Genomic DNA, 16,808 nt, shown 5'->3' on the forward strand with positions numbered 1-16,808 from the left:
GCGATAAAAGTGGAATTTGGCAACACTCCACTGGTCATCGTTTAGCGATGCGGCGACGGCGCCCTTAAACCGATGAAATTTTGGCGGGAGTTTCTCCGCTTCATGAGTCAACAAACGACTGGCATCGGTAGACTCATCTTGCTTGGGGATAGTTGTTTAGTATCGAAGTGATCGCAGGCGTGAAGACTTGCTTACGTTGCTATCGCGCCGGTAATAGGTACATAGACGAAAGCTGTGGTCTGTTTAATATTATCGTGTGTCGTGTTTACATTACATTCTCATCGTCATGGGGACTAATTTAAACTCCCAGTGGTTCAAACGTTTTGGAAATTTTTTAACGAAATTTGATCAAAGCACGCGTACTTTAATTAAATACCCTATCGAAACGGGCTTCAAACACGAAATTGAAAATGAAATAACCAATGGGTGTACGAGATCTAAAAAGACCATCGGTTTGTACATCGTACCGATTTCGGAAGATAATTTGAAATATCTAAATCAAGATGTCACCGATGATTTGAAACAATTGTACGTAAAAATGAACGAAAGCTGCGGAGAAGAACACGACAAGTACTTCCAAGTTGTGCAAATTTGCTACACGTTGAAATTGCCAAATGCTAATTCATCCGCTAATGAAGACCTCAAACACGAATATGAAAATGTCATAACCAACGTACCTTGGTTCGCATTACCTTATGATAATATTGATAAATGCGTAAGTATTCCTACCTGTACCTACTACCTACCTATCTATCTATCTATCTATCTATCTATCTGCCTGTTTGGTTGTTGAATATTAATGAAAAAATGTCTCATGCTCGCACCAACAAAATTTTAATAATGATCCATTACAAATCTCACTATCAACAAAAAACAACTCTTTATACTCTTTAAGACAAATAAGGTTATTATTAAATGAGAAAACACAAGAGGCAAAAAAAGTCGCTTCTTCATCATCTGTCTCATTTAATCTAGATTTTACAGATCGTTTTAAACGCTCACTGTGCCGCTGATTACAAAAAGGGTCGAAAAGATAATTTAGAAAACTTTTCATAGTGTTTTGAACCGTCCTCGTTGTGAAATTAAATAAACGCGACCAATTTTTAATAAGAGGACCTCTTGAAAATTAAATTTTTCACTTCCACGAACGAGTTAAATCAATAAAACCCGGTGAAACTTGAACAACACCAACACGAAATTATTAAATAAAACCCCCAGAAGAAGAAAAGACTCTATGGGCACTAATAAAGGAAAAATAACAATGCGATGCTGGATTAAGGAGTCGAAATGTCTACCGTAAACTGGTAAATAGAAAAAAGAATTGAAGAGAACAGAGAAGTACGTGAATAGAAGTTAAACACAAATATCTGATTAATTTGTAGCGAACCGCACAAGGTAAAGTCTTTCAAAAAAAAAAAGCTACTCCAAAAGAATGTTACGAGAAAAAAAAATCATCGCGAGAGAAAAATATGAATTCAACAAAACCAAAAAAAGCACAATTATAATTTTCATGACAAAAGAAATTTTTTTTAATACCTAATGCGATATTGAGCAGGTTACTATTGCAGCGTAATAGGTACTTTTTAATGGAAAGAATGTCTTTAGAAAATATTTTTTAAAGGTAGGTATAAATTCAAAGGAAAACATTCAACTAGGTTATTTTGATTTTTTAAATGTCTCAAACCGGAGATAATTTTCAAAAAATCACAATTTGTGAAGTAAATTCGACAATTTTAATTTTAAAGAGGCAATTGGAATACATATGTATATGATATTTTAGGATGATCCAAAATTAAGAAAATAATAGATAGGTAATTTTATATAAAATTTCTGTTTCACTATACATTTTTAGTAAGTACAGAAAAAAAAAAACAGAAACAAAGAAACAATACAGAAAAAGAAAACGATCCCCCATTATATGTAATATAAAATTATTAATTGTTGACAAAAAAATTTCAAATTCGCAGCAAAGATGAGCAATTTTCCAGCACGATTATTATTCAATTGCCTATTACATGTCAAAACTACAGACTTCCACTTTGGAATTTATTAATCTTTCAAAACTTTTTAATAATTCAGTTTTGCTAGTATTTCATTTTTCATTTACATAGATACCCATTCATTCTTTGATAAAAACCTACAGTCAAATTTTTGCACTTTAAAACAAGAAAACTCACACTTTTGAAAAATACGAATTTAGAACCAACATGAATTTCTGTTTTATCACGCTGAAACCCATGAACCTGAAACGATTTCAAAAGTCTTGTAACCCTTTTGAAAAACACAACAAAAAAACTCAAGGAATACCTAAGTAAACAATTTTTTCAAATTTCTTCACCCCAGCAGCCTTTTGCCTATGTCACATAAACTGAGAAAAGGCACGTTAATTTATTGGAAAAAAAAACTAAAAGTAGGTATTGAGTTTTTTTAGAGGAAGACCTCAAAATCAGGGATATAAATTTCAGGCACTTTTTGAAGTTTTTCCCACATTGTTCTCAATTTTTTGCGAATATTAAAAAAAATTGACTTAAGTTCCACTTTTTTAGTAGGTAGGTAGAGGTATCAGTCGCTTGATTACTCTCAATCCAGAGTTGCATAAAAAACTTTTTTTTTTGTTTTAAACAGTTTTTGTTTTAAACAAATGTTAAAAACAGTTCCATCGATTCGTTGTTTAAAACAGTGTTTAAAACATGTTTAAAACACGTTTTAAACAAAATTTTGAATAAATAAGCAAAATGAGTAGGTAGTCAAAACTCAAATCTCAAAAGTCTTACTTTTGTTGTTTAAATTTTATTCATCATGTAGTGTTCTTTCTGCCAACGATTGAAATTTCTGTTTATCATTTTTATATTGGTTATCAAATGATTTTTAAATGTGACTGTGATTGTAAAAAATTGAGAATTTCATGAGAAAAATAGAAAAAAACATGTTTTTTTCCATTTCAAAAAAAAAACAGTGTTTAAAACGTTTTAAACACTTTCCTTGTTTTAAACACTTCAATTTTTTTTGGGCTGTTTAAAACACTGTTTTAAACACTGTTTTAAACATGTCTGTTTTTTTTTAATGCAACCCTGTCTCAATCCGATACCCCTTAATTTTATATCCGTGTTGACCACTGTTTAAAACTACTGTTTAAAATGGATATTTTTGCACATTTTTGTGCATCTCTTAAAGAAAATTTGAATGTCGACGGATAAGATCTGTTTTCATTTCACTGTTCGATTACGAATTTGTCAGTAAATGCCTGTTGATGAAGGAAGAAAATTATCGAAAAAGCTTGAAGCCAATTACGCATAATGAAATATTTCTCCTATATTATCTAAAGTGAAGAACACATACCTATAAGATCTACGAGTACATTATACATACAGAGAACAGACGTACTCGTATCTAATAATTCTCTTACAGTATTAATATAACAAAAGAAGAACATTACAAAGTTGAAGTATAGAATTTATGGGTTTAAAAATTTGCAACCGACAACAACAGAAATTTGTTACAAGCTATAAAAGGTACTGAAATTAGTTTCCGACTTTTTCAATGCCTGCTTCTAATTTGTGTATCTACCCATCATGAATTAATTTAACGTTGGTTTCACGTCAATGATTCCTAAACAACTATTAACAGAAAATGCGTCGTTTATTGGACGCTGCACACCTCTTCTCAAACTAATTGAAGAGGTGGCGATGGCGTTTGGATTCATCATTCTCAGTTTTGATAATTTTCATAAACTGTTTCCTCTACAGAAGCTACAGCTTAACATTCTGTACAAACATTTATACTCGTACGTACAACTCTAACCAAATCACAGAACACTATAAAGAGTAGAAAAATTCAAAATCTCGGCTATTTTCACTCATACAACCTCTACAAATCAACATTCGCAGACATTAATGTAGATAACGTGAAACAAAACTACACTTCGTACAGGAGAGATTTTTTCAAAACATTCGAAACAACAAAAAAATCCGCGTATTATTCAAATATCACCATCCAGTTTTCCGGATTTGTAAAACGACCCCTTAGCGGTATAATAATGAAAACAGCACGATTACACGCTTATCGAAATTATTGAATTACAATACCCCTAGGGACACGTTTATATTGTATAGGTACCAAGACTAACTCATCTCACGAAGGAAAACTATGCAAACTTGCGAAAAATACGCTGAATAAGTTGGTTCGCGATGTTTTTCAAGAACGTCCAAAGAAACGTCTACGATTTCGGGTTCAAAATATCTGCCATAAATATAAGAAAATTACGTTTTCTGACAACTCGAGAATTCTTTTTGTTGGTTTAAAGTGTTGAATTTTGGTAAATCAACGTTTTTTCCCTGTTCGATTCGTTGTCAACGGTATTCGCTTGAAGAAAAATGGCAAAAAGTTTAAAATGTCACGTTTTTATTTCATTAAAAGAGAAAACTTACTCGAGTTATAAGCTTTAATACGTAGGGCTTATTTTTGAATTAATCACTTCTCTATTCAGATTACATTTTCCCACTTGAACGTATAGACAAGAGTTGTCGACTTTCGAGACGATATTAATTTTTTTTCATCATAGATAGCTTCTCACGAAGTAGGTAGCTAGCTAGGTACTTCGTTACCGCGTTCATCTTTTTTTTTTTTTTTTACCCTTCATCAAAATCAACGTCACGTTGCAAAAAAAAAGTCGAGTGTCGAGTACACAGACCTACACAAGAATTGCAAAATTTTCACGTAAATGGTGATAACTGATAATTTCTGGTAGATACCTGTATTGAATCGTACGTAGGTATAGTTCGAAAATTAGCACATAACGAAAGTACGGATGAGTAGACGAGACGGACATTATGCAATTATGTACCTACCTATACAGAAAGTTGGAGACATGTTGAAAGAATAGGTCCCCGGTGTCAATCGAACTGCTTTAAATTAACAGCCATTACATTGCAAGGAGAAGATTGTACATCGTGTTCGCGTTCGCGCAAAATCGCATAAAAGGATTATCTACAAATTACCTACTACTCACGAACCAACACTTAGCTTTGTGTACCTTGCGGTAAAAGGGATTCTACAATGTTCATTAGGTAAATGGTAAATACATATTAACGGTGTGTTTCTTGGCTATAAAATAATTTGTAGCTGAAACGCGAAGTTGGATACAGAATCGTAAAACGATTACCTTTAGCCTTGAATATACATTTTTTTCTTTCTCGGGGCGATTTTATGAATTAGTGAGCTACTCATCGAGATAAATAATGAAAAAATGTATCGTTCCTTTACTTCGTGAAACGAGCAACATAAAAAAAAAGGAAACAGCATTACGTTTGATTATAAATAGCACATAGTAATGCTCGAGAGATTAAAATATAAGTAATAAGTATGAGGGTACTTAAGTACGGGTAAGTAGGTACAAGTACCTTGGTTGGTTACGGGATGTTTGAGCTACAAAAATCGATGAAACAACAGTCCAATTTATATCGAACATATTTTCGTGATTTTTTTTCCAACATTTTCAACAAATAACCCGTGAGGCACCAACGCTTAATTTACGTCAATAATACGTCAATGATGCGCTTGGTTTACCACAATTTTACGTCAGCGTATAATCACCCATCAATTTCGCTTTTGCACGCTGAAAATATGTGGGTGAATACGTTAGTTGAACGCCCAACTTACGCTGTCGCAAAACTGTGGTTTATAAGCTTAATATTCAAGAGTAAATCTGCAGTAAAAACGACAAAAAAACCATTGAAATTTCGTAGTAACATCGGCAAAATTTCAATGTTGACGTTACTACGTCTCAAAAACCATGGCATACATACCACAATTTTACGTTGACAAAAACAACATCTAATGAAAGCGTTTTTCAAGAGTAAAACTGCCGTATTTTCGACGTAAATTCGCATCACAGGTATGTCAATTATACGCCAAAGTTGTGACGAGTAGTATTGACATAAATGTGTGGTAACTAAATCATAGTTTTTACTCTTGGAAAACGCTTTCATTAAGATGTAGTTTTTGCAACGTTAAATTGTGGTACATACTATGCCATGGTTGGTGAGACGTAGTAACGTCAAATTTGTCAGGGTGATTCTGACAAAAAATTGCAGTAAATGTGACATCGTTAATCAGCCTAAAATACGTCGAATTTGCACATAATAGTATTTTTGTGGTAAATTTGCAATTTTTACTGCATTGCGAGTACGTCAATTATACGCCAAAGTTGCGACGAGTAATTTTGACGTAAATGTGTGGTAACTAAATCATAATTTTTACTCTTGAAAAACGCTAATATTACTCCTCACAACTTTGACGTGTAATTGACGTACTTACGATGTAGTAAAAATTCCAAATTTACGTCAAAAATACCTCATGCAAAATCAGACGTTTTTTCAGAGTTCAGTTCATGACGTATCAACCATAAAAATATCACAAAAATACTACGCGCGAATTCGATGTATTTTAGGCTAATTGATGATGTAGTATTTACAGCAATTTCTTGTCAAAATTACGTCTCCAAATTCGACGTTAATACGTCTTACAAAACCATGCCGTATGTATCATAAGTTTACGTTGAAAATACTACATCCTAATGAAAGCATTTTTCAAGAGTAAAAATGATGATGTAGGTACGACACATTTACATCAAAATTACTCCTCGCAACTTTGGCGTAAAGTTGACGTACTCGCAAAGTAGTAAAAAGTGCAAATTTACGTCAAAAATACTACTCGCAACATCGCAGTATTTTGAGCGAACGTAAAATTGCCGTGTATACGACTATTATACCACAATTTTACCATGGTTTTTATGGCGTTTTTTAGGCGTTTGATACGTCAGCGTACCTATCAGCGTAAAAGGCCTCACGGGAAGACAAAAATTCCAAACAACATTCTACGATATTTTTTTCTCATGAAAAGGACTATACCGCGGTTGTTATATAAAATTCGATATTATTTTTCAAAGACGAGCTAAAATATTTCCGCTTGTTGTTAAATATTTTTGCGATTATTACACGCCATATACGCTAACGAAAAATAAAACAATGAGAATACCGACTTCTCGTTACTCATCGGTAATTTGAACAAGTAAAGAGAAAAAAAAGCTGACTAAAGAATGCCGCTGCGTATGAGGATAGGTAGGTAATAGGTAGCTAGGCAGTAGGTCTAAATACTCAGTACTTGTTGAACGGATACGACTGTCAATGTCAGTCAGAGAGTTCGGAAAGCGCAGCAGATTGCGAATTAAATTAACATCTGTTTGATTTTACCCGGTTTTAGATTTTTATAACCGTTCGAATTCCATTCACGAGAGAAATAGCTTCGACTATAGCTACGATGTTTGTTTACCATGCGTTGTTAACTTTTTCGCCGTTTTAAAATTCGTTTTAAAAGCTCATTAAGTTACTGGAAATAAAACCGAGGGGGCGAGATGAAGTTTATCAAATGAGCAGGGAAGTTTAATTTTAATTTTTTTTTTCTGGTCGAGTATTTACATAGAATAATGGTATCAGGAAACAGGGGTTTTAAATTAAAAAGCAATTTAGTATTTGGTAAAAGATGAAGGAAAACAGAACGATGCTACGCTGCTACGGGCGTAATGTTTCGTTACACTCGAAATATTTAACATTGTTTTTTTTAAATTTGTAGCTTTTATTGTTTTTTCCATCATTTTTTTTTTTTTTAAATGAATAAGCCAATAGAGTGAGAGAACGAAATAATACATACTTTTGACAATGCCAGGAAAAATTCGAAGGAAAAATATATTTATGGCCCCCCTTTTCGCCCTTTTTTGTTTTGGAAATTACCTAAGGAGGTCGCACAAATGCTTGGTTTGGACTTCAAACTTTGAAACCACAAAATAAATAATCTACAATTTTTAAGAATGCATGTAGTTCGGTAGGTACTAGGTAGTTCATAACAAACACGAAAAAATAAACTTTGAAACTGTTCAGCTTTTTCATTTTACCAGCATTTTTTTAGAATTATTTGGTAGAATTTGTTTCTTTTTCGATAACAAAAATATACATATTCAAAGCAGGAAAATTATTGTGAAATGATATGTATTTATTAATTTTCAATTTCCCAACCTGCAAAAACTGGCATAATCGTTCGCTTAGTTGATAAAGAAAAATTAAATTTTAGTTATCTCCTTCGTGAAAAAAACTCCTTATTTTCATCATGAGGTTCGCTATCACCACTGCCTCTATCCCCCTCCCAACTTTGCAAGGTGAGCTTTAAATACTGGCAAGGAAAGAACTTGAAAATTTAGGCCTTGGACAGGAAAGAATAAAGAAGACCTAAAAATGAAGGACACGAGATAAATAGTAAAGTTATCAATCAAAAAAGAAAACAAAATTCACCTATTGAAACATTTTTTAAAACTAGCGGAAGGACAGATCGCTGAAAATTATGAAATTTGGTTCCGAAAATGAATCAGCGAGAACAGAAAGGGACCAAGTCACAATTTCGGAAAACATTTTTTTCACGGATATGTGGGTTTTGAAATACGGCGGATCGACTGGCGATGTCAGATTTCCGCAAAACTGCCGAGAATGTGGTATTTGGGTGCAGAAAAAGGGCGGATCTGCATTTATGACTTTTCTTGTTGAATTTTTTAAATTCCTTGAAACATAACAAACATTTTCGAAAAGACCATTTTTTGACATTCAAGTTCATACTTATATGTACTGAAAAAAGACGAAAAAATTAACAACTTTGGCAAAAAGTTTTACACCTCAAGGGTTTTTGGTCAATTTAAACGAGATAGCAGTCTAAGTGATGTACTTAGATGTAGAATCAACCCCCTTTCGTGCCCGAGCAATTTCAAGGGGTCCAAGTCCCATTTGTTTAGGCAGCAACAGCGCCGGCGCACGTGAATATTTTTTTTTCGAAACTGTGCTAAAAATTGTGTCTTGGGGTTCTCTTTCAATGACCTTGAGCATGTTTGCCAAAAATTTTAGATTTCCGAATAAATCAGTTTTTTGTTATTCCTGAAAACTGCGAAAATGGACTTAGCCCCTTTCTGTTCTCACCGATTCAAATATAGTTTGGGAACAAATTTTAATCGAATTTATGACGATTACAATTCCATAAATTGTATTTTTACGATTTTTTTTTAAATTCAAATTGCCATTTTAAATAAAAATAGCACTTTCGAAATTCGCCAAAATTAAAAAATCAATTTCAGCAGCTGAAAATCCATTAAAAAGGGATTTTAGAATATACTGTTACTGTTCTTCAAAATCCAACCGTCGATGTCGTTAAAATCGGAGAAATGCAATCTCTAATTTGTAAGACTGAAATACCAGCGTTGAACGAGGATAGGCTGAGGACTGGGGAGCCCTAATTTTGTAACAATATGAAGAAACTTTCTCATAGTCAGCTTCACATGTGTTTCAGATACAAATACTTGCATTATTAACATTTCAGATTCGTACGCGACATCGTTATGGAGTAAAAGACGGCGAATTTGCTTTGATATTGCTAGACGCTTCATCAGGAGAATTGATAACTAGACACGGGCACGACAGATTGCTGGAAGATAGCGCAGGTCTGCAGTTCCCTTGGGCACCTACTCACGTACTCCAAATACTAGAAAATATTCCCAGTTACATTTCGTGCAATCAGAATGGTACGTAAACGACGATAATTTTCGTTTCCATGTTTCTATGTATAACAATGCATAAATAGGTAGTACGAACTACGAGTAGATAATAGAATGATATACACAAAACACATATATATCCGGCTAAAAAGTTACAGAAGCAGTGTTTAAATGCAAATTGCAAACTTAGTAAACAGGGTATCGATTTTGGCATTTGAAAGGACGATGAGCATTCGAAAATTTAAAAAAAAAGTTGTTTAGGTGGACTACTCCTAATCCTATCTACAGATAAGAAATTAGGGATAAACAGCTTATCGGGGAAAACACAAAAATCGCCATAAGACTGCATAACTTTTAAAATGAAGGAGCTGTGGTGGATGTGGATCGAAGTTTAAATGAGACGCATTCGTTAAAAAAAATAAAATGAACCTCGTTTGATGAATTTGAAGATGGCTCCGAGTGAGACCACATGATGATGCATAAAAAAGTACGAGCGAGCGATGGTTAGGTAGTAGGTACATATGTGTATCATTGAACATGGAAATGCCAGACGTTTAATAGGACACCCTGTATAGGTACATATTCGCATTCGCATATGAAAAATGAGCCTTTAAATACGCAACAAAGTACCGAACATTTCGTTTTGAGGTAGGTACACGTGAATAAAAGAACACCATTTGAAAAACTTTTGTAAAATATGTATATCAAATTGGTACTTGAAAACGCAGTCAAGTTCTAAATAGTAGGTACCTAAGTACCCATATATTCAAATTTACTTCCGTACGCGTTCCGTTTGTAAAAAGTGTAATTACGAATCCACCCTTAACAAATCCCACATACTTACTCGGAAATACTTATACTCGTATACTGCAACGACGATGATGTGATATCACCTTCTTAGCAAGCGAGCTCACACCACTACCCCCCCCCCCCCCCCCCGCATTGGTCCAGCAACGAAAATTTAATCCGATCAGCTTTTGCTTCATTAGTAAAAGTTGAAGTTTTATTCATCCAAAAAGGACTCGATAATACGCCATCGCCTCCCTATGTACGCTTAATTATAAAATCCATTGTGAATAACTCTTCGTTCATCATACAGTTAATGTAAAGAAGACGCGAATTTTCTCATTTCAGAATTTGAACTTTCCAACGAGGGGAAGAAAACAGAATTACGAACTTTTCGCTCGTTTCGCGATATTGATAGAAAATCCATATTAGGCATATACTTCTCGGCTCATTGGGTGAGTAGTAATATGATTTTAATTATACTACATATATACCTAACATTCTATGCGAAATATCTGGTAGGTGCAGCTTTTAAATGCATCGTACAATGAGTTGGTTTCTTGGCAGTAGCGTGTAAAAGAAAAACCAAATTCAAGTGGATTTTCCTCATTAGCGAGATAAAATATTGTACTCGCAAAAGCGTATTTCTAATTACGAGACGCAAAAGCTGCATGAAATTTGAATCAACGTTTATATTGCAGTTCTGAAAAATATACAATTAAGTATACCTACTGCTATAAAATAACAAGTAGTAGAATACTGCAGGTGATTAATGTATTTTTTCAAACCTTTTTTTGTTTTTTATTCCATATTTATACTCGTATATACTCGTAATAATTTTCGAATAAAAACATTGTTAAAAAAATTCTCTTCAAACGTTACTCGTATTATTCGTATTCAAATAAAAAAACTTTTTAAAAGTGGGCTGCCTCAGCTGACTGTTTTGAAAACTGAAAGGGTACGATTGTAAAAAGTTTAGGATAACAAATAAATACGTAAAACTTGAAAATACTTTGGCAAATAACGCGTGAACCTTTTTTTTTTTTTTTGGATAAAATTGTAACCGTTATGAATTTAAATGTGTTGTGTAGCGAGACATTTCAATACAATGCAAAGCACAAGAATTTTCTGCAATAAGAAAAAAAAAAACGTTGTCAGGAAATCGTATCTTAAGCAACCCATCTTAAATGATAATCTTTCATTCTTATGCACGTAGGTAAAATATTGCCGTAATAAAACTTGTTCGCTTTTCGACGAATTACCTAGTACCTATGAACTTTTTTCGGTCATTTTTTAAATTGATTTTTCTAAAATCCACTTGTAATCCCTTTACTTTGCGTAAGAATTTTCAAATTGCCCATCAACTTCCCAGACACCGTACAATACATTTTTTTAATTGTTTTTTTTTTCAATTTACCCACCTGGACTTTGGACCAAGAGAAAAAAACGATCCATAATGACTTGAGAAGCTCAAATTTTTACCATATGTCGCTTTTAATGTCCTTTCAGGTCAATTTTTTGCCAGGCTTAAATAGGTAAATAAATTTTCAAAAAATGTTTAAAATCAATGCCCGCTTACAATCGGTTGATAAGAAGGAAGTGGGGAAGGGAGATATTTTATTTAAAAATTAATTTTAAAATAAAAAATATAATGGCAGGAGTGTTTTGGGACACCATATGCAATTCAAGTAACACATTTATATTAGTTCGCAAACACGTACTTTATTTACGTATACGTATAGTAAAAAATGATGAAATTTGAATTGAATCTCTGGTCGTAATATCTCCACAGAATACCAGAAGCAATAAATTTAGCAAATTAACGCAATGTTCTGAGTGCTTGTTTGAAAGAATAAAAACCAACTTCCTGTAACAGATTCCTTTTCATGCAAGCCTTTAGAGGAAATTTAACGCTTCTGCCGCCTCTTTATTATACCTTCATTCGTTTTCCTTTTCCTTTTTTTTTTTTTTTTTTTTTTTGCCAAAAGTGTGAGGTAAACGGTGAACTATAAAAAATCAATTTTGCTCAATCAGACCAAACGTTATTATAAGGCTGGATTCTTTAATTAATTAGAATACTTAATAGCTAGGTATTAGTATGCAAGTTAAGCACTTTTTGCGGTGAAACTCAAGTTCACCGCAGGTTTAACGATCTTTTAAGTTGAACAAAAACTTCTTGTGAAATGGTAGCCCTAACACTTAGCACAATAAAGCAGAATAATAATTTTCCATCACGGTTGTAACGTTTCACCACCGCTCTTAATGATTCTAAAAGTACTTTTATCGTTTTAACGGAAAAGCTTTATTAACGCGGAAAATGAAATTTCGTAAAAATAAAAGCTTAACTTAACGTGATTCAATTTTACTTCCATTAGGCGAGGATTATCTGGGTTTTAGTTTTGCTTTTTTTGCTTCTTTTTCAGCGTGTAAAAAATCTAGAATATTATATTTTAAATTCTAGGTAGGTACCTAGTACCTACCTCGTTTTTGCATGTAGTATAAAAAATGAATAACGTACAATCCATTTTGGAAATTTATGAATTTTTTTTTCTCGTGAAACACAAGAGGAATCCTTCTCGGCAATTTAAATTAATTTACAAGCCTGGAAATTTTTTCACGTTCGCGTTTTAAACGCGCGTTATTACGTAAAAATGATTTATAACGGTGTACGAAGTACGTGTATTTGCAGTAAAAATAAAAATTCACCCATAGCGCCGAATTCCAAATCGTTTTTCGAGTATAAAATTCGTCCAAATAAGTACGCAGGGTTCTCCTATACTTACATAGGTACACTTAGGTTAGGTTGCACCAAGTAAAATTGAAAATACCGCTGGAAACGATTTATCTCTGGGAAATGCGTGAAACGAAGAGCAATATAGGCGCAATGGAACTTCTCTCAATCAAATTTAATTTCGCAACAAGATCAACGTACCGCTTGAGGAAAGCTTTACGCGTGTAAACAAACTAATTGAGTGGATTCTACAGGCTTGCTACTATAAGCTATTATGCCATAAAAATAAATGACTTTAGCACACCGGCAACGAAAAGATTATAAATTCCTAAAATGTTAGTTTAGTACTGGGAGTACATTAAATGGAATACATGATAGGGCTTTTAATTAAGAAGTACGATATTTCTCAAATCTGTACTCGTTTAATACTAAGCCAAACAAAGACTTTGTAACAGCCTTTATACCATACCTACGAGTATAAGGGATACTTTTGAAGCGTATACCTACCATGAATTCATTTCTTTTAATGGGCTCAACGTCTTAAAACTAAGAATGGTTTCAATGGTAGAGTCGAGAAGTCAAATTATACTAGAAACTGAAATAAATGTCTATCACAAAAACCTCTTCAGAGAGAATAGGTATGTCAGATACCCACCTAAACCTACCCAGTACCCATCCAACAAAATTAATGAATTTTTCAGAATGCTCTTTCTTTTCTTACACAGAGAGAATTTTTTAAAAATAATGAGATATTCACTGAATCTTTTTTTCGAAAATAGTACAGTGTACCTATGTACTTAAACACAAAACAGACTGCCCTCTTCTGTTCGTGTTCTTTTAGAAATTTATTTGTTATAATAGAACTTGAAAGTGAATTCACAAGATTAAGCCGAAAACAGTCGAGGAACAATTTTTTCGACAACGTGTCATCGAAGTTGCAATTGTTTTCGGTCCAATCTAGCTCATAAATGTGAAAACTTTTGAAAAAACCGAATTCACGAAACTATAAAATAGTGTTATTTTCTTATTAAAATGGACCAAATTTAAGGATTCGAATGTAAAAACGCAAAATTTGGGAGGAAAGGGGAGGGGACTCCCGGCTCGATTTGTTTTGCATGAGGACACAAAAATATCAAATATTTTTTTCATAAATAGGTATAAATAAGAGTTACCCTGGTCCACATGTTGGTCATAGATGGGGGTGGGAAAAGCCAAAAATTGATAAGTATATGAGTTGATTTCTCTCAGGTAAGGAGGCAATATGCATCAAATTGGGATGTTGAAACTAGAAAATTTTCAATTTTAAAAATGTTGTCCAATACTTCGATTTTTTCACATTTATTTTGTAACATTGAGAAGCTCATCGCTGCATCGGTGCCACGTATTTATCACCGAGGCGACTGAAAATTTTGTGGCACGATTTTCTTATTCGATGTACGTAACAACTGTAGGGAATAGGAGCAGAAAAATTCTCTTTTCTAACAATTGCATTTTAATTGTGATTGAACTCGCCCAGATCTCAAGCACAGTAGATATGTACTCGTACCATCGATAACGAAGTAACTTCAGTAGAATAAAAATATGTAGTTGGTTCAGTAGAAAATTGTTTAAATTGGATTTTAGGGTTAAAAAATGTTGAAATCTGTAGCACTAGCAAGATGAAAGCACAATAAAAAATTCCGTAATATAAATTAAATTCGGAACAACTCGCACAACTCGAAAAATTTTTGGAACGACTTTGTAGTACCTAAAAAAAAAAAAGTTGAAACAATTCCATTTCCAAACGGATGCGTAAAAAAAGGATGAAAAAAAAAACAAGTGGAAAATTAAATTAAAATAATAACCGGAGTTTTATAGCAGGTATCGTAGATACATGTAGCGTAAAGTGGATAATTTGAAAATTCGACATCTTCGTTTCGAAAGTGACAAAAAATCTGGTTCAGTTACAATTGTGCCCATTTTTCAGTGAAAAAAACTAAAACGAATGAACAAATTAAATTTCTTTTTCTTGATGAGAAAAAAAATCTCGTTTCAAAGAACGCTGGATAAAGGCTTGAAATTAATTAAATATCGTTCACTTCTTTAGTAAGGTAATTTTTTCAAAAATCACATTGGCTACTTTTTCAAACGATACGGTGACGACCCCGCTCAAAATGCTGCCCTCGTTAACCTCAAAGTCTTTCCAACGATTCGATAAATTGTTAGCGTCGATGAAGTTATAATTGCATGTTCTGGAAGTTTTGCGCCATAAAAGATGAAATCTAGGGATAATGATACCTCACGTGTGAAAATGCTACCGTGTCGGTCGCCAAATTAGTTGGCAAAAAGCGCCAAGGGAATTGTATAATGAGACGTAAATTGTAAATTATATCGAACGAAAGAAATGCCTAAAAATGTATTTATTATTTTTTTTTGCAGTGCCCACCATGTAAAGCATTTACTTCACAGTTGATCAAAACGTATAAAGCCGTGAGGGAAAAAGGACATAAATTCGAAGTTATACTTGTGAGCTCTGACAGGTAAGCATTTCCTTCCTCAAGTTTCAAACTCTAGTTGTAAAAATTTCAATAATGAAGTGAAAGAAAAGTTGTCAATTTTCTCTCATTCGTACGTAATAAAAATCTAACAAGAATCAAGAATGCAAAGCACAATACGAGTTGTGAATTCAGATTTGATATTTTATTGAAATGCAGGTGTAGATATTACTTTTTTTTTTGGTTGATGGAAATTCAAAAGCTCGTGAGTGATGGCGTCATAAGTGCTTTTTGCGGAAATTCTCAAAACTCCCCGTTCTTACAAAGTTAAAATTCCACTTGTTCGAAAAAGAACATCGAAGTATAAGCTTTTTTATACACTCTTTACCTACTCGCACATCGTGAATAAACCTCGACGACCAATCAGAACGACGTATCCGTCGTATAAGAAAGTTGTAAAACCGCTCGGAAAATCAAATTACCGAAACGTTTAAAATTTGGCAGGAATCTTCGTACACCTACACTGGCGAGGAAAAAAAATACAATAAAGTATCACGAGTAATTTATACGACTCTTGCGTGCCGTCAAAAGTGATCGTACGGTAAGTATATGTACATGGCGTAGTACAATCATTGACAAAATGCACACCAGCAATATGGGGAAATACACCAAGTGAAAAGCCCAATGAAAGGTAGATAAGACGAGTCGACGAGGGTTGCGATGAACTGAGTGAAGTGGGAAAAGAGAATTTAGGAAGATATTTAGCGGCGATATTAATTTTTTCCCCCATTTTTCCATTCGGTTATGTTTACCCTTTACGAATTACTTTTCCTTGCTTTTATTTGAAATATCGCTCAAGGTATATCAATCAAATACGTCCTTACCTGCGCCATTGCAGATTATGTAGGGTTTTGGCTAGGCAATGAGCGACGATAGGATAGGTAGAGGTACCTACGTTGTACGCTGCAACGTAAATACGAGTAAAAAACTCAATACATGGATATGCTACCTATTTTAAATTCAAATGGGTATTGGTTTAGCTCTTTTTTAACCGAATATAAGTGCAAAGTGCGATATTTCTCTTTTTCAAGTCCTCTTGGAAAGCTAAAATGTTGTTCACTATCACTGACAAGCACCAATCACGTGTCTGGAATTTTCAGGATGTTACTGGAGATTCCAGAATGACTTTAAACCACTTCAAACCGACTCAGTATGTTGAAAAAAGGGTATG

The 16,808-nt window shown here is 33.5% G+C and overlaps 1 protein-coding gene across 1 annotated transcript in view; it reads left to right on the top strand.

The window, feature by feature from the left end:
* The first annotated feature begins 117 nt into the window (after window positions 1–117).
* Window positions 118–16,808, top strand: part of LOC135832248 (nucleoredoxin-like) — a 31,509-nt gene continuing 14,818 nt past the window's right edge. The window contains exons 1-4 of the mRNA XM_065345381.1: window positions 118–715; window positions 9,412–9,613; window positions 10,721–10,827; window positions 15,522–15,622. Coding sequence (XP_065201453.1) covers window positions 287–715; window positions 9,412–9,613; window positions 10,721–10,827; window positions 15,522–15,622 — 839 coding nt within the window. The 5' untranslated portion in view covers window positions 118–286. The remainder of the gene's footprint in view (window positions 716–9,411; window positions 9,614–10,720; window positions 10,828–15,521; window positions 15,623–16,808) is intronic.

This window comes from Planococcus citri, chromosome 1 (genome assembly GCF_950023065.1).
Source record: "Planococcus citri chromosome 1, ihPlaCitr1.1, whole genome shotgun sequence".
Lineage (NCBI taxonomy): Eukaryota > Metazoa > Arthropoda > Insecta > Hemiptera > Pseudococcidae > Planococcus > Planococcus citri.